The sequence below is a fragment of the Sander vitreus genome, chromosome 24 (genome assembly GCF_031162955.1).
Source record: "Sander vitreus isolate 19-12246 chromosome 24, sanVit1, whole genome shotgun sequence".
Classification (NCBI taxonomy): Eukaryota; Metazoa; Chordata; class Actinopteri; order Perciformes; family Percidae; genus Sander; species Sander vitreus.
In genome coordinates this window covers 7,341,079-7,366,086 of record NC_135878.1, presented here as the reverse complement: position 1 = coordinate 7,366,086, position 25,008 = coordinate 7,341,079, and the positions used below count along the sequence as shown (strand labels likewise).

Genomic DNA, 25,008 nt, shown 5'->3' with positions numbered 1-25,008 from the left:
TAAAGTGACGGCTTTTCCTCACTTCGACATCACATACATACATATTCCTTCCTCTGCGCGATATTTAGCACCTGCTGCACTAGAGGGATGTCAAGGAAGATGAGTGTTATCTCAGGCTGCATCACTGATGGATGTTCAAACTTATTTTGCAGTTGAAGCCTTAATTACGTATCAGCGTGAGAGATGCTCGGTCGCCCCCTTCTCACAGTGAATCCCCTAATAAATTAATTTAATCAATTTCATCCTATAATATCATTAGATGGCAAATTCTGCTGCCTGTTTTTATAATGGCTGACAAGCCAAGCATAACAATATGTTAAACTGGGATCCTTGCTTTTTACTTTTGTGTAAAAGTGACTCGGGACATGAGACTGACATGTTAAATTGCCATCAGATTTGCATAACGAGGTACATGTCTGAGAGGGGCTTTAGTCAGGGGTAATCCCAAACGAACCGTTGTTCTTGGATTCAGAAAGCGCTTCAATTCTAGAGAGTGGATTATATATACAGTTTGAACCACTGCTGTGTAATGTCAGTCAGTAAAAGCAAATAGTAAAACTGACTTTATATTTTACCTTTTAACCAGACTTTTCTCAAATAAAATGAGGCAGAACTGAGTGCAGAAGACTAACTGAAGCAGAAGCCATTGTAATGCTATATGGCTGCTGTCAGCTGGGTGAGGACTGAGCGCTGTGGGCCTGCTGACCTGGACGGCTATAAAGCAGCGAGAGCTCAGACACTAAGTGCTTCACAACTCAACTTTGTCAGCCAGGGTAGTGGAGAGAGGGGGAGGCAAAGGAGAATGAGGAATAAAGAAATGTTTTAGGATAATGAGAAAATGAAAAAATGAAGAAAGAAAATGAAGAATCTGCACATAGAAGGCACACAAAGTTTATTTTTGTGTGTGGATGGACCTAACTGTTGCACTGTGCGAGAAAAAGAGAAATGTGGCTGATTGCTGGATTAAAAGCAAAAGAGGAGTTTTGCACGTGTTTAGATTTTATCAAAGACTTACCATTCCTCTGCCCGATCAGTGATCCCATGTTGCTCTCATCAGCCACTATAACACACAAAAAATAAAATAAAAAATCACACAGTTAATATCTCATATTATTGCGTGCCACACATACTGAAATACAGAGCAGCGTTGTGCTCCTTTGTAAATGGTTATAATGGTATCTACTGGTGCTGGCACATCCTGTAAATGACTCCCTGCAGAAGTATCAGACAGAGGAGGACGAGGGAGGGACAAAATGAGACAGACCGCAAGAGGAAATGAAAAAAGAGGCAGAAATGTAAGAAAACCAGAAGAAAGAGTGATATTGTGCCTGTGAGAGAAAATGAGAACAGATAGAAGAGGTGAGACAATAAATAAAAATAATAAAGGGAGGAAAAGGAAAACAAGACGAAACAACACCTAATCTAACTACACAGGATTGCGGTTGGCCAGCAGCAGCCGCCACAGGCAGTGCACCATGGGATATAGTTACATAGGTTTTCATTATGCTGCTGTTTCTCTTAAATAATCCTTTTCAATTTTTTATGAGGTCAATTTTCCCGGCAGACAGATGAGGGAGAGAAAATGAGAGGAAGGGACAATATTGAAAGGACGAGAGAAGTCTGAAGAAGGGATAAACTGTGAGGAGAGGGAGCACGGAGTGACAGGTGCAGGGTGATCGGGTGTGTCAGATCAAAAGAGCTTGCATTATAAAATCCTGCAGAAAAATGTCTGTAGCAACCAAAACAAAGAAATAGAAATACCTTTCCTGTGCACACATTCCAGATAAAATATATAAAGAAATGAATACTTTTAAAGTTTAGAAAAAAAAAGCTATTCCAGGCGATATGACCCCTGACAGATAATAAAAAGCTTCCTTTTCTGTGGAGGAAAGATAGAAGTCTGCATGGCCAGCAGCCACATTTGTCTACTCCTGCCACAGTGGAAGGCTAAAAATTTAGAAACCGTCTTTTGACCTCCAGTCAGCTGCATTATAGGGTTACATATGTGTGGATAGTATTAGTAGCTAATGTAAGTGTATTCATACAAACCTGCAGAGGCATGATATATATTATTGACAATGTATGCATTTATATGGAAGTGAGGTATGGGAAAGTGCAGGATAGAGGGAGACAGTAAAAGAAAAAAATTGACAAAGAAAAAGAGGAGGAAGTGAAAGAGAAAATGTGGGATTGAGTCTAAGACACAGAGAGACGGGGAGCATCAAAGACACAGAGTCATAGAAGGGACAGACAGAAGAAAGAAAAGAGGAAAGACAAACTGTAAAAGAGACAGGGTGAGGAAAAAAAAAAAAAGGGAGTTTCAGAGACAGCGATGGATCCAGAGAGGTTGAGAGACATGTGGAGACAGACGAGAAACTGAGAGAGAGGCAGAGAGTTAATGAGACAGAGGGAGTCAGTGTAGCTGTTGGATCGGTATCATGGGTTTCTCTTCACATCCAGATTTGACCTCTTGGCCTCTGAAAGTATGAATGTGCTTTGGAAGCTGTTGGACTATTAGGCCTAGTCTCCATTTACTCTTTTATGGCTCCATACTGTCTGTCTGTTGCACACAATGTACTTCTGTCACTGTCTTTTTTTTCTTCATTATTTTGTTTGTTCATGCACTGCTTGATATTTCAGACACTGCTTCTAGTCATAATCCTTGGTATTTTTTATGAAATCAAACCCATTTTTGATCATATTTATGGTCGGTAGTTTTTCTACAATGGCCATTCAGTGGGATTCACAGGAAATGATGCATGTATGTAATCCAGTGCAATTTGATCTCATTGTTACAGTATCAGCCCCACTGTTTACTGTTCACTCACACAGTGTCAGACCTGTATTAAGTCACTGCTAATGCAAACTGAACATTTCTTACTACCACAGCTTTACTTTAAAAGCAATCGATCAACCAATCAACTGTTTCGAGGAAGATCTTGTAGATCGAAAGGTTGCCTTGAAAAACAAGTATTTGTATTTATAACAGTGTGCAGACCTCCTTTGTGTCCCGCAGTGAAGTATTTTTGCCTGGAATGTGCTTATGCCACTTGGTCCCTCTTCTGTAGATTTATTGTGAAGAAGCCACGGAAAGAGAAGAAAAGCCACAATCATTCAGAACTGGCAAAACTCGACAGAATGATGGATTTGAAGACCTTGTTAATACCTCGGTTGTTTGCTACCAACTGAGCAAGAGGGTCAGTGCATGAATGACTTGAAGTTCCAGAGGAGGGCTGCTCCTGCATTATATCCAATGACTCCATTTTGGGCTGGGTATCGTCCAAAAATATTTGATACCGATACCAATACCGTGACTTCGAGAGTGGTTCTTAAATGATACTTTTTTCCGAAACCAATTTTATAAAACAAAAACAAATTACAACATTACACACGTGTAACGTTAGACAGCAAATCACAAACATTATTAGATCTTGGGAGAAAGCATGCTGCATGCTTACTGGCTTACTGACGGTGATGAGATTTACTCCTTAGGTATTGAAATTGGGTATTGAATGACTAATGACGAATGTTTCGATACTCTATACTTTAAAGGCAATTCGGTTGGTGCCTAAAAAGTATTGAATTCGGTACCCAGCCCTAACTGCATTTACATGCACATCATTTTCCGGTTTTTGCCATTATTCCAAAAAAGGCACTATTCCGACTAAACAGCTTACATGGCTAGGGAAAGTGAATATTCAGCCGTGGAAAATAGGACTTTTGTCAAAGTTTTCCACCGGTGGTGGACTTGTTGATTGTGCCAACACAGCCTTCCTCTTTAATTCCTTCGACCACCTTCTTGAAAAGGTTGCGGTTGGGATGTTTGCACATATCCAAAAACCTGACCTGTTGATACCCAAGTCTTTCATTTAAAAGTAGGTGTGTTTCTCCTTCCGACCAGAGATGTGGGCTTTTCTTGTGGGCATGCATCTCCACCTCATCCTTGCAAACGGTTGGCCAGTTGGTTTGTGAGCTGACCATAAGCCATAAACAGGCAAGGGGCCGTAAACAGGCCGCAATCTGGGGTAAACCCCCCAAATGAGACGCATATTTCGAAACGTCTCACTGACTCCACTTTTGTACCTCAGTCTGTCTTGAATAATGAAAGTACTTATGCTTTTAATTCAACCCGAGTCATTGCAAACCAATTAACTTAGTTTGGAAGTGTAGTCCATACACATCCTAGTAAAAGGTCTGATGTTTGAATGCATTTTGAGCATCTCAAAGCCAATCCAAACCAGACCATAGACTGATAAATGCGGTCGGTTTCCATTATTGTTCGTTCCGTCATACATGCTTGATTACGTTATCTATTACAGTGTTTTATTTTACCTTCTAAAAATGATGTTATACAATGCAAATGAGAGCGAAAACTCTTCTTTCTGGTGCTTCCAGGCACTTGTGGTACAGCTGTATTGTCAGTGACTCGACTATTCACTGCATCAGCAGGCGGTGTGTGAGTGGATTTCTGTGTGTGTGTGTGTGTGTGTGTGTGTGTGTGTGTGTGTGTGTGTGTGTGTGTGTGTGTGTGTGTGCGTGTGCGTGCGCGTGTAAGTGGAAGCTCTGAGTCAACAGACTATTTGCTAAGGCATCCAGGGTCAATAAAAGAAGCTCACCTCCTTCTGTCAAGTGGTGTTTAATAAAAGCTAACCTGCTCTGTGGTGCGGCTAAAGCTCAGATACATGTGACCGTAAAGACTGACATGTGGGAAACTCTCCAGAGGCGGACAGGGTCAGCATCTGAGGTCGTATGTGTTCAGAGCTCCTGCCATCTTTACACATGTACTGTACACACACACACATACACTCACCTACACAAACAGAGCTCTGCTAACTACCTTGTTTCAGCCCTGAGCACTTTGGAGAGGGAAGGGATGAATAGAACCAGAGAGATAACAAAAAAACTGATTGAAATGGAGGATGGCCAGAGATGGAGATAGAAGCTAGAGAGGGGAGGTAGATAGAGGTGGGTATTGGAATGGGTCCTCAGTGGGATTGAGCAGAGAGAGAGTGTGTTTGAGTGTGCGTGGCCGCGTGTGCAGACCGCCCTTGTCCATAATGAAAGCCAATCAGCTTGGGTGGCAGAGGCGTGCGCCGCAGGAAGAAAGCCAATCCACTGAACCTAATGAACCACGATTGGAAATCAGAGCGAGGCAGAGAAGAAAGAGAGATGGATAGAAGAGAGCAAGAGCAGTGAACTCGTCGGCTTTAGGTTGAGAAAGAAAGTGCTGAAAGGGAAAATAGAGATAAACAAAGATGGAGGAAATGCTGAGAAATGGCAATAAAAAGACCACTGGCCGCATCCCAATAGTCAGGGGTGACAAAGAAAATTGAAGGAAAGTATGAAAAAGGAAAAAATAAGAGATAAAGAAAGTAGACTGGAAGGACAGACAGAAAAAGAGGAAAGGAGAGACGGGGTCAGCTTGGGATTAATATGAGGAAATAAGCCCCTTCGTTCTCACCTTCCACGCACAGCAAGCCATGAGATTGGAAACCTCACGCCTTTCATTCACACACACACACACACACACACACACCTCTGGGTTTATGAGTTCAGGGGGTCAATTCCCCTCAGGCCAGGGATAATAGGAGAGGGCTACATATCACAACAAAGAAATGTAGTGATAAGAGGCATGTGATAGCTGTTGTGGTTGTGTGTGTGTGTGTGTGTGTGTGTGTGTATGTGTGTAGTCTAGCTCCGTAATTAAACTCTTATGTTGGTTGGCTGGTTTGTGAGGGTTGAGACAACAATATGGTTTGTACGTTTTGCCCCAGAGAATGCATTCAATCTGGTGAGAACTAAAGCAGCAGCTTCTTTCATTGATGAGGGGGTTTGAGTGTGTGAGGACTCACCCATGTCCATGCTCTTGGACGCTCTGTTGCGAGGTCTGTTGTCCTCGTCGTTGGCTGCATAGAAAGCTGCCGGGACGGCTCCTGGGCCGCTTCTGGACCGCATCTGAACCTCACTGCAAAACAACAGTCACATTTACTGTCAATCAATCAATTGATCAATAGTCACTCTTGAACCGGCGCAGCCCCGGTGCTAAGGTCTTATAGGGACTTGTTGGTTACATCAACCAAACAAGAAGGAGTAAATGAAATTTAAAATCCACACACAACAGACAACAAACAGATCATTCAATTTCCTCCACTCCAGATGGCATGATTCAGTAAAACAATAGCATGTACTGTCTCTATTAAACTTTCAGGGAAATGAGTATATTGATGCCAGATTCAGATTCTGACTACATGAGATACTGCACACACACAGATTTCCAAACATACTCATTCAGAAGACGGTTGTTGTTACTTTTATGGTGTGTGCTGCAGTCAGTGCGGCAGTAGCCTGTACAGCAGCAGGATTCTAGCAGAAGTATCATAGCTCTTTCTACGCCTTCAAACTCCTACAGAATTGACTCCATTATGATATAATTACTTATGCATAATGCAAATAGGCTATTGCAATTAGACTGTATAATCTAAATAATGCATATGAGCCTCGTAATATTTAGTGTAATGGCTCTTCTTTATCTCATAACAGCGCACTATATTAAGAGTGGCATTACAATATAATAACTCTACCCTTTGTGTAGTTTAATAAGAGTGCTGATGGTGCAGTGTACTGGAGATTGTGTGTGTGTGTGTGTGTGTGTGTGTGTGTGTGTGTGTGTGTGTGTGTGTGTGTGTGTGTGTATGTGCGTGTGTGTGTGCTATGTGTGGGGTACCTGTGGCGTGGTAAGGCTCTATTGATTTTTTCCACAGTGCCAGGGGAAGGTGGCGGGGGGAAGCCTTCCTCAAACTCCTCATCGTCATTGCCGTAGTGACCGTAGCTGCCATTGGCGGCCGCAGCGGGATACGGAGCTGAGGAGAAACATAACAAGCCAACAGGTTTAAAAAAAAAAAAAAAAGACTACACTGATTTTGTTTTCCAAAGAATACAGAAAAGGTGTTCAATTCTTTTGTTGATTTTAACAGATTTTCAGTAGCTTTTGGGGTGATTTTCTTTAAGCTTTTAACTGAACTGGATTCACTCTAATGTCAGTGCTGAAGGCAATACGGGCTCAATACATTCGGAGTGTTTCTGAGTATTGTTTAGTGTCTATATTAATCAGCACAGGGAAGGATATTCAAATACAGACTGTAAGTTTGCCTTCAACGGAGCAGGATGTGGACAACAATACCTTTGCAATGAGAATAAAATACCAACAACTGTCAACAATACAACATGGCTCATACACAGACATAAGACAATGAAAATCAGTGTGTCTTTCATTTGAGGATGAATACTCTCAATACAGATCTTAAGGTCAGACATCTAGAAAGCATAAGCATATACTGTAGATCACAAAAACACACATACTCACATAAATAAACATACCATACACAATGCACATTTAAATAAAACACAAACACACACAGAATAATCACTTCCACACAAAGCCCCTTTCTAACTTCCTCGCAACTCTTCCTACATCTGTACAAAATGACTGTAACTGAACTGCCGCTCCAGTCTGATGGAGAGCTGACAGAGAAAAGCATCTCCAGCTCTCTGCATCCCAGGGGGTGACGGAGACGAAGGAAGAGAGATACAGAATGAATATAAAACAGTTTCTTAGTCTCCTTTTTTTTTAACACAACAGCACAATACCCTGTATGCAAATCTGGCCCACTTAGAAGCCGTTTCATCAGCGTAATGATTCCAAGGTCAGATCGTTTGCACATGAAAAGCAAGCGTCGCGTTCGGAAAAACATAGTTAATGACTTTCTCCTGCTATAAATATGCAGGGGCGAGAGTGGAAAGAGACATAAGGACAGAGCTGGGAAATATATATGACAATTCTGTAATGCATTGCTAGAAGATGCTCAGGGTGGCTGCAACAGGCAACAATACCAGGAGTCTTGGCTGGGTGTCATGCTGTGCAGCTATGGCAAACACGCATGTATACTGTAAGCGCGCGCGCGCGCGCACACACACACACACACACACACACACACACACACACACACACACAGGCTGACAAACATACTGTGTGTACACACTCAGTCGCAGATAACGGGAGTACACAAACACTCACAGCCTAATGTTGACTATCTGACAGTTCAAATGGACAAATATTGTGCACAGGGTGATTTTTCGAGTGTGTGGCTGCGTGCTCACCACTTCCAGAGTTGCCGTACGCATAGTTGTTGGTCGTCTTTGGAGCGTGACCTGCGCCATTCATAGTGGGCTCTGTGTTCGGGGGTCTCGAGGGCCCTGAGGGCCTCTGGTATGCACTGTGGCCCCGTGGCTCCTGTCAACAAAGAAAGAGATGAAGAGAGATGATGAGAATGGTTATTAAGGGCTCATATGCAAAAATATGTGCCAAATCCAAGCCATGTTGTCACTCATGAAAAATTTATGATGTTGCCTCACACATCAGAAGATTAAAGTCACGTCTCTTATTACCCAGAAGGATAGGACTAATGTCTTTTTTATTCCTTTTGTTTATCGCATGTCAGCCATTGTGGTCCACTGCTGGTATATACAGAATAAAACAAAAATATCAGCTACAAATCCAACAATGCTTACAAAAACGGTCGAATCTAAAGCAGTGTCATTATTTATCCTGGATCTATTCTGCATTAATATTACAGGTAGATTCACTTCTGATGAAAGCAAAGGAAAAAACAAATCTTGACTGTTCTTGGGGATAGAGACAATTGCAGTTTGGTCCAACATACACCTACTCTGCGAAAAAAAAAAAAAAAGAGGATTTTATATTTTGTAATAGTCACATCTTGCTACCAATCAATTATGATCCATCTCAGACGGTGATGTGGGAAAAAAAGCTTTGAGGACACATGAGCAGATTTAGAACAATCCTCGGAGGGTTTTGAATAGACAGGTAGCACGGGTGACGAGCAAAACAAAGTAGTCAAGTTGATCATAATTGACGAAGAAATTTGTCATCCATTAGGACAAAAAAAAAAAAACCCTGTTCCCTTTGCTTAATGGCAGCAAGACATTTAGCAGGCGAATGCTCTCCCAAGTCAGACATTATACATACAGCCATGTGCCAGAATATTATTTTGTTATTTGGACTGGCAAGAGGAAGTGCTCTGTGCACATTTTGTGTCTGAGAATAATGTAAGAATATGAGCATATCAACGCATCACTCAACATTTGGCAGCCAAGTTTTTTTCTTTTTTTACTTTTCCTATTCGACATAGAGGAAGTTGACTGTGGATTTGGATTAGAAGAATAAAAAAATCTTACAAAGAAAAGCATATTATATATATATATATATATATATATATATATATATATAGATCGCCTTTGGCAGTCCTTTTGAAAACTGGCTTCAACGTTGTGTTACTCCAAAATAAATGGCGACTCTCTTCACGTGCACAATTGGAAACACAGTAATTGTGACAATCCTGAGAGCAGTGACAGGCACGTTATCGAACAGCCCAGCACTACAAAGGACCCCCCACCCTACTGATGGAGATAGGGACTTGAAGTACTGGTGGGAATCGGTGCTGGTGGAGGATGAAAGAAGCCTTTTCTGGTCAAAGAGATGGAAGTTACCGCTGTCACACACACACACACACACACACACACACACGCCTATACACTTATTTAAGCGTGACAATATATAATCGTTGGAATAATGAAAGGGGTTCCGATATCTTCATCATATCAAAGCACTGGGTGGGGTGTATGCACAGTGTCGTGGAGTCCCTGGGGTATCATTAGTATCTACCATACATGTTAATATGTCGCTACATCATAGCTGTCAGTCACTTTGTGCACATATATGTGTGTGTCGTATGCATTTGCACACACAGTTCTGACAGCTCTTCTGCATGTGCCAGTGACACTTAAAGCACATCATAGCCCCATATCCAGCCATTCATCCATTCGCCTCCACAAACGGACGACTTGCCTGAGGCTTTTAAAGCTGCCTGGCAGACAGGCCGTCAGATATTTTAATCCCACAACAATAAGTAAAGGGGGGTCCCTACAGCTGTATACAATAGGTTCCTGAGAGGCTTAGCCTTGCCTCATCCTACTGTGTCACCCACCCCACCCACATATCACTCGACACGGGACGGAGAGCAAAACGGCAAAAGAAAGGGATCAAACACAGGAAATGGTGTTGTTTTTTCTCTCTTTCTCTTTCATTTTAATGTCTATTTCTAATATTATTCATATTTTAGTTTGTCAGTTACCTTTTAGGTACTTTGAACTACACTCACCTGAATGAAAGGTGCTATGCAAATAAATGACTGACAGTGATAAGAGTAATAGTTTCGGTTTCGCGTCATGAGGGACGTTACTGTGGCAGTCAGAAATCTTCCAGTATGACCATCAGTGCGAAAGACAAAAAGAGGCAAGCTGTTATCATCACATTTTCCAGAGAAGTCTATGAAAATGTTTTAAACGCTTCTTGCCTGCGAAAAGGAAATCAAATCTCTCAGGAAAAAGGAATTATTCTTTCAAGAATTGGTTGGTATACAGCAAGCTGCTCATAGTCTTTAGTGTGAGCTAATGGTGGCCAGATGTTGAGCTCATATACCAAGCAATATTCAAATGCGCCAACTGCTAATCATACAGCAGAACATGCATGGGAGCAGCAATTATGCCAATATCATTACACTTTTCTAAACTAACTACTTTAAGCTCGATGCTAACATCAGCATGCTAACTGGATCTCTTACGCCAATGTCAATACGCTGTCAGACTCCCACATAGTTGAGAAACACTAAGACGAGAGAAGAAATAAACGGCATTGATGTATTTAAAACAAAAATAGTTTTTTCTAAAAAGGTAAATGAGGCAATTGTATTCTGATTAGGATTAAAGGTCATATCACACAGATCCCGAATGGAAAGAAAGATCTAGACAGAGACAGCGAGAGCTTAGGGGCTCAGGGAGCGTTGCTTTAGGGAGCGTTTGTTTTATCACGCTGCCCCTGGCTGATTCGGGATGAGACTATGCAGATATATACTGAACTTTGCACTGGGTTTGATAGCATTTATCTGCAGGCTTGGATAACTGAAAAACACACACACACACACACAGACACAGACACAGGCACACACAGTGTTTTCGTGAGAAGGAAACGCCACAATGGGCAGGTCAATGTCAGTCCACCCACTAACCCTCTCGTTATTACTCCCTCTCTTGCACACTATTATCGCTAAGCATCTGCTTTAACGGCCGTGAAACATCTTTATAAGCGTCTGAAATAATCAGTCATGGTTCAACGTGGAGCTCAATAGACAGACTTAACTAAAAAACAGCTATTTTTCACCGTCCGTCATGCTTGATGTCTTCATCAGTCCGTCCATTGGCGCTGCTTTTTAAGCATTACTTGAACACAACTTCTTGTGTGACGTTGCGATTGATTCTAATGTTGCTCACACGTTTCCCATCAGGGAATAAAGAAACTGCCAAAGTGAGGACATTTCTTTTGGGACACATTCAGACGACCTGTTTGTTGTTGGGGTTTTTTTTGTTCTTTTTTACAACAGCACTTCAACACACAAAAGAGAAAGAGGTAAAAATAAGCAAAGGTTAACACATTCCATGCAGTTGGATTTTTAACACAGTTATCACATCTGAAAGGGAGTGTGTTCACAGCTACATGGAGCATGCATGAATACTGAGTCTACTCTTATGTCACTTTTCATTAGGTATTCCTGGAATATGTTCCATATACTCCATGGCTGTGAAGGTGCGACTCTTGCTGTGATTCTCTACATTTTTGGTGTGGTTGTGGTAGGTTCAAAAAATGAATTTTCAGTTGTTCAACTTTTATCTAAACGTGTGCTGGTTTCTGCGTGGAGTGAGTAACGAAGGATAAAGAAAAAGCTGAAAAGAAGAAGAAGAAAAAAAAAAAAAGACTGCGGCCAAAACAGAGAGAACAGGGACCCAAATGTCATTTAATAAACAGGGAGAGGTGCAAAGGAGCAAGCAGCCAGTGAAGACCCAACAGAGAAACAGACAGGCATGCAGGAGGCTTCAGATTAGCTTTATTTAACAGAGGAGAAACAGGCGGGTGAGACAGAAAAGCAGTACATTCCTTTAAAAAAAGAAAAGTTAACATAAACTCTATACAAATAGACAAAACAGGAAAGAGCAAATTAACAGTCTGTAGTCAACCCAGTGGATTGAAGAGAAAATGTGAAAAAAGAACCGCTAATTTAAGTGAGTTAAGACTGATGTGACAGAAAGGAGGCTGTACAGAGTGAAGAGTTTAGTATTGCATTGAGTTTATGGGTAATATTTTAAAAAGAGAGCTAAAAGTTAATGCTGTGACAGTTAGTGGTGTTGGCGAGAAGTGAGAAGCTTTCAGCCAGATTAATATGCTTCCACACCATCGATCACTAAAAATGCACTGTATTTAGACAAAAAGAGGAGTCCTGCAAAAGAGGACAATGTAGCATTTCTTTTCTTCATATCCTTGAAAATATAACATCATAGGAACTATTCATAACTTTACAGAGATTTTCAAGCTATTAAGTGCAATGTTTTTTCACATATTTTAATTCAGATCATGATTATAATTGCAAATTTGGCAAAGTAGCCTGCATATACTGTGTGCGCACACACACACACACACACACACACACACACACACACACACACACAGTGTGTCAGAGTCCTCCAGAGAGCTGGAGGTGTTAGTGTCTGGTGAGAGCCCGGTTGTGTGCGTAGTTATGCGTGTGTGCGTCTAGGTATCTGTCTGCAGATGTGTGTGTGTTTCTGTTGGGACTGCGGGTGGGTATCCTGCTGTGTGTGGGTGGGTCCCCGTACATCTGCCCGGCCATCGCCCTGATGTTCTCCGTGTAACTGTTACTCTGAGAGGTGTGGACGGCGTCCAGGGTGCGGCTGCGCGCGTGCCTGGAACGGCGGACGTGTGTGTTGCCCTGAGCGTCAACGTACGTGTGAACGCGCGTGTTATCGGGCGAGGTGTGGCCCTGCGTGTCTGCAAGCGTTCGGCCACGCGCGTGGCCATGTGTGTATCCATGGTCGTAGCTTTCCACGTTTAGGTTTCCCTCCGTGGGTCTGTTGAAGCAGCTCAGTGTCTGGCTGTGAGAGACAAACCCAAACTCGTTCCGCGTAGCTGGTCTGTACACATCTTTTTGCGCGTACCCCCCATCATCGTCACTGTGCTCAATATCTCGTTGTGTGAGGCCAAATGTGTAACCACTACGACTCGCCCTTTGACTATGACCATAGGTGTGTCTGGTGTGCGTCTCCCCTGGCCTCTGTGTGTAACGCTGCCTGTGGCTGTGAGGCAGCGGTTCTGACGCCCGCCTCCTCAGCGTGGGGAGGAGGGAGGAGGAGCGGTGGGGTGGAGGAGGCTGCTGCTGGTGGCAGGCGTCACTCACTCGTACCTGATTGCTGGAGCCTTTATGGCTGTTCAGTTGATGGGTGGAGGACCCATTTGTAGCTGTGTTTGGTGCGGGGTTGGCACTGCTCATCTGTAGAAAAAAAAGAAGTAAAACAAGTTGGAGAAAAAAACTTAGATAATAACTAGTGTGGACAGTGACTAACAGCTGGAACACATCGCACGCGTAAGTGTCGCGTAGCGTAGATACGTGCCTAATCACGCGCGTGGCCATTCATACCGGACTCGTATTTCTACGTGCCGGTCACGTCTCTCTCTCTCTCTCTCTCGAAAGAAACAGGATGAGTGGGGAAAACTGTGGTAATTGTAGCCTATATGTGGCTGTGTGTGTGTGTGTGTGTGTGTATCTCTCTCCGTGTGCCTGATCGCGTGTCTCACTGTGAGAAGTCAAAACAGCCAAAATCACCATAAACCGGGCCGTTTTATTTTGAAATGTGTTTGCTCTGGTAAAGTGTCCGACTGCACTGTGGTCTTCCTGTATGTGATTACCTGCGTGGCTTGACACATACGCTCGCGTATCGTGCAAGAAACAGAGGCGACGCCGAAACTATCGCTGCAGCGTGCGGGCCGACGCGGACGCTACGCGCCCGGTGTGGCCAGACAGATTGGATAACATGGGCGGCGAAATAAAATGCTGCGTGTTCCACCTGTAGGACTTTTCAAAAAGGCAGTCTTTATTTGGATGTTTTCATTCTTGTATTATGCATTTGCATTTTTATTAGATACTGCAGATAGACAGGAAAGGAGGGAGAGAGAGGGGATGACATGCAGCAAAGGGCCGCGGGTCGGATTCAAATCCGGGCCGCTGCCAAGGACTCAGCCTACATGGGGTGCACATACAACCGGGCGAGCAAGAGGTCGCCCCATGTATTCATCACGTCTCGCTGTTTACGCTGAGAAACAGAAACAGAATTTCTAATCCTTACTGCAAGAACTGGGCTGATGTCGCTTTCATATTGCTGACACGCATGTAGGTCAGCTGCTTCCAGTATGTACAGCAGAGCATCTTTACAGTGGGCCTCAAATGATCATAACAGGGCAGGGAAGAGATCCAAATGTGGCTGATACGTGTCATTGATTCTGCTGTCAAAACTCTGGTAGCTACTTACTGTATGACTAATCTTTGAACGTATCAGGCTGAGCAGAGCATTTCATAATGCATAAGCATCCCCTAAATGTTTCATGTTTCACCAAATCTATCCAACCAAACTCTAAAAATTCTAACATGTTGCCCCACATCCACCAAAACTTCCCAAGGAAGGAAGTGAAGTGGAAAAAAAAACATTTTCAATTCATTCAAGTACGACACTATGCTACACTGTAAATATTACGTGTTAACATGATATTATAATATTAACAAGATACTTTTTTTCCCCCTCTTAATTGAATTCTGCAGAACTGTAAGACACCTGCCTTTCCAAAAATCAAGCTTGAGCACGTTCATGACCTCAAAATGTCAGTATCTGCTGTCAATGTTGTTGTTCCAAATATGAAGAGTCTGATTTTCAATCCAGCTAGGTTGAAATCTAACAAAATGTGAAACATGTTGTAAAATGATACTCATTTTACATTCAGAAAACTTTGCCTGCGTAGAATACACCTCTCAAAAGTCCATGATGTTCCAGAAATGTTTCGAGTGGGCTACCACTGTACCTGTCGGGGTGCTCGGAGCACGACGAGCTGGATGGTGCCCCTGGCGTTTCCCTCGTACGACATGGAGCGTCTCAGCGTCTCCATGGCAGCGTGGTTGGAGCGTCCGAGCAGCGACTCGCCGTTTACCGCTATCATCTGGTCATTTACGTTCAAGCGACCGTCCTGTTGGGAGACCGTGAAGTTATCAGCACTAACCTAATTAGCACGAGGGGAATTAGCAGTAAAACATACAGTTGGTGGTAATGGGAGGAGTATTAAACGGAGAGAGATTTCATTTTATCTGAACAAGTCGCACAGGAAATGCAGGCATTTTGAAGAACGTCTTATTAAAATGCTAGCAGGGGTGGGTGGGGGAAAGAGAAAAGTACAGAGCGCAAACCTTCATGAAATAAGACACACAGGGCTGGTCACTAATAAAGTTCTAAGTGAGAAGAGAAATTGGGAGAGGTGTGAAATGTGTGTGTGTGTGTGTGTGTGTGTGTGTGTGTGTGTGTGAGAGATAAAGAGAGAGAGAGAGAGAGAGAGAGAGAGAGAGAGAGAGAGAGAGAGAGAGCGAGAGAGAGAGCGAGAGAAAGTGGAGGAGAAAATGGAAGATAGGGGGAAGGCAAGAAAATTGTAGAGTTAGCAATCTACTGAGAGCGGGAGCGCCATGATAAATACATAGAGCAGCTAATGGAATAGCCTCTGTGGGCACTAAATCACTTCTAAGTGTTTTAAATAGCAGCCTCATAGAGAGGCAACACGGAATAGTGCCCTGGAGGGAGAGGGGAAGAGTGGGGGAGAGAGAGAGAGAGAGAGAGAGAGAGAGAGAGAGAGAGAGAGAGAGAGAGAGCGAGGGGGGAGGGGGTGTCAAATGTGAAAAGCAATGCAGAAGGCTACATTTAAAAAAAAGAAGAATAAAGATGAGGACACTGAAGACTATTTGAGTGAGTGAGTGAGTGAGTGAGTGAGTGAGTGAGTGAGTGAGTGAGTGAGTGAGTGAGTGAGTGAGTGAGTGAGTGAGTGAGTGAGTGAGTGAGTGAGTGAGTGAGTGAGTGTGTGTGTGTGTGTGTGTGTGTGTGTGTGTGTGTGTGTGTGTGTGTGTGTGTGTGTGGTCATGATTGGTCCATTATGGTCAGCACTGGCCTTTGACCCCATCTCATTAACAAGGCACCATCTGACCTTACACGCAGACTGGAATGGCACCACACACACACACACACACACACACACACACACACACACACACACACACACACACACACACACACACACACACACACACACACACACACACACACACACACACACACACACATGTCTGCATCAAATCCAAGAAAGTCATCAAAAATGTATGTTTGTGCCAAAATCAGCGGGTGTCTGTGATATTCCCTATTAATATCTCCACTCTCCAAGTAAGCAGCGGCAGCACGCTACATGTAATTTTAATTTGTTTTCTTTAGCACACTCTTTGATACGATCGCATGACAGGATCAGGAGTAAAGTCAAAGAACATTTTTCTGATATAATTGAGGCCCCGGGCCGCGACAGCAGCCAAAACTCTTTAATGGAAATAGGTTAGATCTCTCCATGACTCTTCCTCATCTCCTCCCTTTTTTGCCTGCTGTGCGATTGTGTCTGTGTGTGTTGGTGTGTGACTCAGGGGACACCCGGGTTCCCTCCTCTGTACCGGCCTGGCACCGCAAAGTCTCATCAGGCCCCTTAGCTGCTTTTCATTAGCATGCATCAACATCGAGGAGGAGAGAGAGAGACACACACACACACACACACACACAAACACATGTATTGTGTTCCTGCTGAGTGTCTCCACTTTTCAATTTTCTCTTTCTCCTCTTATTCCGCCTCTTTCCATCTCTCTATTGTTTGATACCGCTCATTTCTTCCCTCTTACATACCCTCCCTTCTCTCATCCTCGTACACCCGCTGTCTTCTTTCAATGGGTTTCCTCCCTCCCTCGCTACTGGCCGTCTCTCTTCCTGCATGTCTTTCTTCCTCTTATGTGGTATCTTGTCCCAGAAACCTGTTTCGCAGCCAGCCGGAGATCTTACTAGGCCATTCTGTCAGAGCGCTATCCGCATCGGCAGCTGTCGGAAAACTACTTCTGAAGGCACTTCGGGGAGCCGCTGTCTAGCAGCCCTGATCCCAGACCAGCCGTTTATCTACAACGCCACACTCGTGTCTGTGCCTCCTCGACGTGCAATGCAGATCTGGCAGCAGCAACGAGGGGCATGAGGAGTTGTGACATGTGAGAGGGACCAGATATTGAAGTCAAGTGGAGGAATCTCCAAAGTGCTGAAACGGGATGTTCCCTTGCAACTTGAAGTGAGTACTGAGTAATAAAGATAAGACGGCCGCAGCGCTGGGGTTACGAGGCCGCGACTTGGGGTCAATGGGAGTCAAAGGTCCAGGGACGGCGGGCCTTGGAGAAAGACAGGAAATGAGATGACGAGGCGAGAAGCGCAAAGTTAAGATGAGAGGAGAGAAAACAACAGAGGACATCATAAAGAAGGGGAAACAGTGTGGACAAATAAAAAAAAAGATCCTGCGAAGCTTCCCACACAAAGAATGCTTCTTGGTGGTTCTGGATAAAACTATAACTCAAAGAACTCCTGAAGAGATAAAGTATTCTGAATACAGAAAGCAGTGTAGCACTCAAACTGTTTGATGTATTTAATATGATAGATGTTTATGTAGTAGTCTTTTAAACAGGTTGGGTTTGTGACATATTTTGCTTTACTTTGTTGTCAGAGGCCTCCAAAAAACGGCTGCTAAAGGCCCTGTGGCACCCGGTGCAGACACCATATGAGGATCCTCTCTACCTTGTAAGCGGCCCCTCCATGGATGATGGACTTGATGAAGATGCCCAGGTCCTCTCCGGTCTCTCTGGACTTGTTGCCCTTGAGGCTGACCCCCAGGCCGGCCGAACCCGATTCATTGAGGGGGATCTCGTACATCAGCTGCTCCCTGCCGTCCTCCAACACCAGACTGCCGACCTCTTCACCTTTCTGAAAGACAGAAAAAAGAAAACATGAAGACTTTTACCCAAGTTCAGATTTCCCTTGAAGTGCTATGTAAAAAGCTGCTGTTCTAGACAGGAAAGAGCCTGTTCATACACCTAATACCGACTTTACATATTGAGTGCTGTGTATGATCACTCGCAATTGAGGTAGGAGCACCACATCTCATGCACAGGCTGATAACGCACGCTCCTACACCAAGCTGATTATACTCAACACCAAAAAGCAGACAGAAAACGGAGTGAAAGAGAAAAGGGAAGAGAAACCGATTAAAGAGTCAGATGGAAGAGGGCTGCGGGGAGGGAAAAAAGGAAAAGAAAGGAAAAGAGGACGAGAGGAGCAGGTGTGTTCTGGAAAGAGAGATGAAGGTAGTAGTGAGAATAAGAAGAAAGCTACTGTAGAGAGGTTATTCCTTTTGGAGATGAAAGGCGCAGACGGAGAGCGAGCGATTTCTAAAGGAAACATAATAACCTTTTCATACCTCCTCCTGGAGCACTGTGGGGGAGGACGGGGGAGGAAAGAAGCGGAGGGCCGAGGATGGAGGCGCAGAGGAGCATTTAAAAGTAATAACCCATCCCTGAGGTATACCCGCTTTTCTCATTCACACTCCCCCTCCTCACTCTTTACATTTCATCCTAATCTCTCAATCTTACTGTACATCTCTCCCTTCTGCGCCTCTCCTCTCAATTTCTCTTCAACCTCCCTACTTTGTTCCATCTCTACTTTCTACAGGTCTCTCTCTACATCTTTCACCCACCCGCCCCACTCACCCACTGCTATTTAATGGTAAGAAAGTGCCTGTGTCGGCGGCAACAGAAGACAAGATGGGGGAGAGAGACAAAAGGCAACTAAGGGGAAAAAGGGAAATGTCTGTCATTAGGGGATGGCAAAAAGGAGAGCAGGAAAGAAATGCCAGGTTCAGCCACCCGGGGAAAAGAGGGCCTCAGCACCACTTTACTCCCAAGCGGATGGAAGGTTAAGAGATGTGTGTGCGTGCATGTGATCACACTTTTTTTTTTTTCCTGCTCTTCTTACTCTGGTTGTGATTGTAAATAGCTCAGAGGTTCATTCAGTTCAGGAACTAAAATAAAGACAACAGACACTCAAAAACTAGAAAGCAAGAAAATGAAGAAAAAATAAGTGAATCTTGTAGGAATATGCATATACATTACAACAGCCGTACCAGCTGTCACAGCTTTAAAGATCTGACTACCCACATGAGGATTGCGGGAGCCTTACATCAGGCACCTCACCTGCTACTGAATCAGAAATCCATGTTCACGTTTCCACCGTCATCCCGGCGCAATGTTCAAGGATGTGAGAGTCAAATATGTCCCCCGGTATCATTTTGTGAAATTCATGACTGTAGGAGCTCGCTCTCAACCTCACTGTGATCCTCCAGCCCTCAAATGCGGTCTCCCTTCTGTCAGCACTACTCTGTGCTGCTTCGTCTAGGTGCTTAATTAAAACAGCAGCGTGTGAAAGCCTTTAGGCCGGGAGGGATGCTCAGTTCCAAAGTGTGAGTCGGAGCTCACAAGCCAGCAAAGGTACAGGAGCTGAACCTGGACGGTCGCCTGTGTCAGGGTAGAGACGCTACTGTACAGTAACACACTGATCCAAGTCCCTGCTCTCACTTTGGATTTAAGAGAGACGACAGCTCAGTGCCTATTCATTAGGGCCCGACAGATACTCCATACAGGGCGACATCATTTGTCAGTACCTTACAAAACACCTTTACAAAGATGATTCAAATGAAGTTTGACTAAGGAAGCCTTTGTCATCATCAAGCCTAAAGAAACGACGCAAAAGTGGTAATTCACAGGGCCGCTAGAGGGCGCTGGTCAGGTAAAATAGTTTTAGGTTTCAACGAACAACAAATGCTGTCATTTTCCACCTGAGGACACATCATTGAATTGTAAATAATTGTGTATATAAACTATACAATAATAAACGTATAAAATACCTATGGGGAGGCCCTTCTATCCCTACTGTATCTCTCTCCCCCTAATTCCTGCCATCCATCCATCTACTGCCACACTTTCCCCAAAACACCTATTAAATTTGAATTCAGAAAAATCGAAAGATCCCCTCCAGACTACTTATTGAATAATAATGTGTGCCTGATATGGGTTTTCCCACAAGTTCAATTACCTGGGTACAAATTCTTAAAATGATATGTACTCACCCTCATTTAAAAATCCAGAATCTCTGAATATGCAAATACTTTTCATCAGACACAAGATGTGTCCTACTTCACTGAAAAGTCCATTCTCTGTGTACTGTGTGCGCACTGCAGGTTTCAAGTTCCCACATCACACTCGTGCAAGTTTTACAGAAGAACTTTGGCTCTCCTGATAATCATTGTATTCAGTTCCTTGATACGAAGAGAACAAGTTAAATCAAGCAAAACGAGTCCGTCAAAAGTCCTGGAATCTATTTTCTATTTCAGTACAATACAAGACTTTCAGTCAGGGCTTATTTTTATCAACAAGGCGTTTCAGAGGGCTGCTACTCAAAACCTTAAAAGGAATTACAAAGACGATCTGCTACTTCCTGCGGGAGAGACACATGAGAAGACTCAGAAGGCAACCTGGGAGGTTTTAAATACCTCTGTGATCTAGCTGCTATAACACACAGGGTGAGGGTGGCCAGATCAGAGCACAGCAGGCTCTGCAAAGAAACCAAGATATTGAAAAAGTTATAAAAATGTGAAGTCACATAAACTAAACACGTTTATTTATTGTATCCCACTTAAATCTATTTATACAACCAAGTGGATCTCAGTGGTGGTCCAAATGCACTTTCACATACTCCAATATCCCCTTTAATGCCCTTTCACTTGGGGGCAGATTGCCTCCCCAGGGTGGCTGAGACCCCTCGGCTCCGCTCTGCGACCCCCCCGCCCCTCCTTCCTCCACTATTAGCCCTGAGCAATGGCTCTTTAACAAGCTTTTAGCCAGGAAAGAGACCACCCTCTTCAGCACCCAAATGAGGAGACAAAAGGGAGCTTTTTTTCTTACCCCTGGGTGGGAGGGGGGGGGTGATACACAGCGATTACACACAGAGCCTTTTGTCGCTGAGGATTCCTAAATGGGGGGTTTCAAAGCGGTGGGATTAGCGGTGAGAGCGACATTCAATTAAGATGAGATCTCGCCGCGCTCGGCGGCAACGACGGAGCTCCCAATTAATCGCCTTAATGTCTGCCGCTCCTTCGCTTTACACCTTTAGCTCACAACAAAGAGAAAGGAAAGTGAAATGACTGATTGAGGGATAATTTGGGTGTGTTGGAGAAGGGGGGATGGGATAATGAAAAGAGTAAAAGAAGAGCTTCAGCTCTAAGACAGAAAGAGGAAAAAAAGGTAGAAAGGGATAGACGACAGGGAGGACAAGCTGCCTGACGACCCCTTCTTCCTGTGAAATGGCCTAGGCTTGCCGGCAACTGAGGGTCGACCATGTGCAGAGTGACCCCTCCATCCTGTCCTTGGCAAACTCACAATTCTGCTACATACACACTTTCACTCGCACAAATACACACATACCGTATCGCGCTACCGCCAAATACCCCCTAGAAACTCTCTCTAATCTCCGCCCTGAAACTAAACGAGGCCCCGTGATATAATGAGAGCGCCGAGCGTCAGAGACACGGAAATGCTGACAGGACCAAAACTGTGATTAGAAGTTATCACTTTTTAATTACTTGGAGGGTGCGTGAGAGTACAGGAGACGGGGTAGAAAACCAGCGTCCTTTTGTATCCTAATGAAGAGGCTAATTCGCACGGCTTTACTGTTATTCTTTTGACTGAAAGAGACCAGTGTTCCCTTCCAGCACTGCCGAGAGCTTTCACAGAATCCCGCGCTCCTCGTGGAACATCAATACCCTTCTATTGAAACCAATCAATCAGCAGTTCCGCTAGCTCCTTTAAGAGTCTACTTGGCTTGTACAAGGGAGATGAAAACGACTGTATGAATGCTGGAGTGGAGAATATAAATCTTGTAGGTTGGCAGCAGGATGGTGCAGTGAGGACAAAAAGCAGCCTTTTAAGCAGATGACCCCGCTTCAAAATGCTGTGTCAGCAAGTGTTTGTTCTGCTGAAGTGTCCTTCGGCAAAACACTGACCCCTGACCAGCTCCAGGGTTGCTGCTGTTTAGCCGAGCTGACCTCTAATCTCCCTGCATCCCACAGACGAGTATTAGCATTATTGAGTGTATTTCTACTGATATCAGTGCAACACATGTAGCCTCAGTGGAGACTTCCCCCCCCCCCCTCCCCAATCACTTATTTTTAGCCACGCTAGAGACAGAACTCAAGGGATGGAAATGTTGGCTCACTACTTTGGTCCCGACTGAAATATGCAGACCAATTTTGGCCAAGTTTTAGTGCACACATTCATGTCCCCCTTAGGATGAATTGCAATGAATTTGGTTCTGACTTTTCATAATCATCTTGGTAGAGTGGTCGCCCCCCCAACGACAAGATTGGACGGTTCGATCCCAGGCTATTTTTCGGCCACATGTCAAAGTGTCCCTGAGCAAGACACCGAACCTCCAAGTTGCTCCCCGGATGCTTTATGGAAGCTGTCGACTCATGCTCATCATACTTAGGATGGGTTAAATGCACTAATAATAATAATAAAACGAATTTCACTACATTGTACGAATGTGAACGTATGTGACGAATTAGGATTAAAGTTTCGTTTCCAGGTCAAAATTTCAGCGGTCTTTTTATATGACCAAATACCTGCAAAACTAATGACATTCCCATCAGCCGCAGTTGTACTCTGTGTTTAGTGCTAATCAGCAAATGCCAGCAGTCTGACTAAATGGGGACCATGGTAAACATTATACCTGCCAAACATCGGCATGTTATTTGTACATTGTAAGAGTCAGCATATTGCCGTGCACTGCTCCAGTATGCCTCAGCAGCACAGCCTCACAGACTCGCTCATTCGTTTGTTTAGTTGGTTTTTCTTTCAAACCTTTAAGTGAGGGATCTTATGATAACCTGTGGAGCTACTCTGCTTCTTTCAATTAAAAACTAATGAAGAAAGAAGAACAAGTGGATTTTACACAGATGTGTCTCAATGGTCAACAGGCCGTGACCAGTTACATAGTGGGTCTCTGTAAAAGCCCTGTTTGCATGCAACTGGTAAATAATGACATGTCTCCCCTACAAACTGCCATGATTAGACGCAAGACTGGCATAATTGTTAGGGTAAAGAGATATAAGATGCTGTAGCCGGCAGAGGTGACAGCACTGAGAGAGAGCAGGCTCAGTAGCGGGATCACAGGTGATTTCTTTACAGTGCAAATGTGTCTGCATTTTACAAATAGGCTACTGCTCAGCTGTGAAAGCTGACTTCCTTGGACTGATTTATTTGGGTGCCAGTTTCAGGTTTGGTCGGACAGTTGGATTTATTAAGTTGGATACTGCTCTGTACTGCTGTGACTGACACTTTCCCTGAAGTCTTTGTCATGTCCATGCTAGTCTATCTATATCCTCGACGTTCCACTTCCGGGATTGCTCCGTTGTCGACGGAAATTGCACTCATTTAGGCCAGATATCCGTTGCCTTGGGCTTCCTTTGTGTTGGCGTTCTAAACTCAGGTGGATTTATGAGGACTATGTTAACTATGTTAACTGCTCCTCAGATCTCTGCAGAGTAAATCCAGACAGCTAGCTAGACTATCTGTCCAATCTGAGTTTTCTGTTGCACGACTAAAACTAAAAAAACTTTTGAACGTACACATGTTCCAGTGGCACCGCAGCTTTTCCCCGGTGCTTAAAACCGCCCAAGACGATTGCGATTGGTTTGAAGAAATGCCAATCAACCAGAGCACGTTTTCCTCCCATCCCGGAATGCTGTGTGGACTAGCCAGACCCTCCTCCGCAGCGCTGCAGAGGAAAGCGAGACTATGTCCATGCCCACATGCATATTAAAACTCCTGACCAAGAAATCAGGTTTATCCAGTTGAAATAGAGCTGGGGTAACCAGGTAACCTGTTTACGGGGTTTCATGGTTAAATACATGCATGTAAACACACTTGTTTGTACCTTCTACACTAGATCTGCATCACCTGCAGGTACATTCGGGAATTAAGTGAATTCCAAATCCAAATCCCTGATCATATCATAACAATGTGTAATAAATGCTCCTAGATATCTAATCGCATACTTTGTTTTAGAAATTTAAATAAACCAAACATATAGTATCATGTGAATGCCTTCCATCGGAAAAAACGTTCCTGTCGAAGACCAAATTAAACCTTGATATATGCAATAAGCTGATATTGGAGATTCATTATCTGTAGCAGCGACAGCGAGCTTAGTCAAAGAAAACTTTGTATTGTAATTCAGCCGGTTAATCTCAGCAGCTACTGCATGTAAAACTGCTGATTTGTATCGGATTTTAACAAATATGATCATAGTAACGTGGATGCTCAAAGGCACTTTTTACAAGATATCACAGCCTCTAAAACAATGATAAATATTCATGAGCGTCCACACTTTGCCAGACACGCAGACAGACACCTACGCAACAGTGTTTTCGTACAACTGGAGAAGCAAATGACCACAATCAACTTAATAAGCTCCATCATCATTGCATCTTTTGTGCGACCGAACCGTCGCGAGGCGCTCCTTGCTAGCACGCCACGTAAATATGCACTACTTTTATTTACTACTTGATAGCAGGAGACGAGGAGTCGAGCAATTAAAACCTGCAGGGGAGGAGAAAGAGGGAGGGAAACCATTCTTTCTTGTTTTGTATTTTGCAGTAGGGTGTACATTTTGGAAAGGTGGGGATTTACTTTTTATGTTTTTTTTCCCAGTCGTGAAGCTGCATTTTTCCTTTGTTGGGTTTCCTTGTTGTCAAGTACTGTATGTGCTTGTGTTTGCATGCGCTCTTTGCCTACTTTTAATGACAAACTGTTTCTCCGTGGT

The 25,008-nt window shown here is 43.8% G+C and overlaps 1 protein-coding gene across 2 annotated transcripts in view; it reads right to left on the bottom strand.

Moving 5' to 3' along the window:
* The window catches only part of pard3ba (par-3 family cell polarity regulator beta a), a 143,734-nt gene that overhangs the window by 64,581 nt on the left and 54,145 nt on the right, over positions 1–25,008 (bottom strand). For both annotated transcript variants that reach the window (XM_078243477.1, XM_078243478.1), the window contains exons 11-17: positions 17,872–18,057; positions 15,053–15,214; positions 13,386–13,472; positions 8,158–8,290; positions 6,725–6,860; positions 5,853–5,965; positions 1,016–1,060 (exon numbers count right to left, since the gene is read on the bottom strand). In XM_078243477.1, the coding sequence (XP_078099603.1) occupies positions 1,016–1,060; positions 5,853–5,965; positions 6,725–6,860; positions 8,158–8,290; positions 13,386–13,472; positions 15,053–15,214; positions 17,872–18,057 (862 nt within the window). The remainder of the gene's footprint in view (positions 1–1,015; positions 1,061–5,852; positions 5,966–6,724; positions 6,861–8,157; positions 8,291–13,385; positions 13,473–15,052; positions 15,215–17,871; positions 18,058–25,008) is intronic.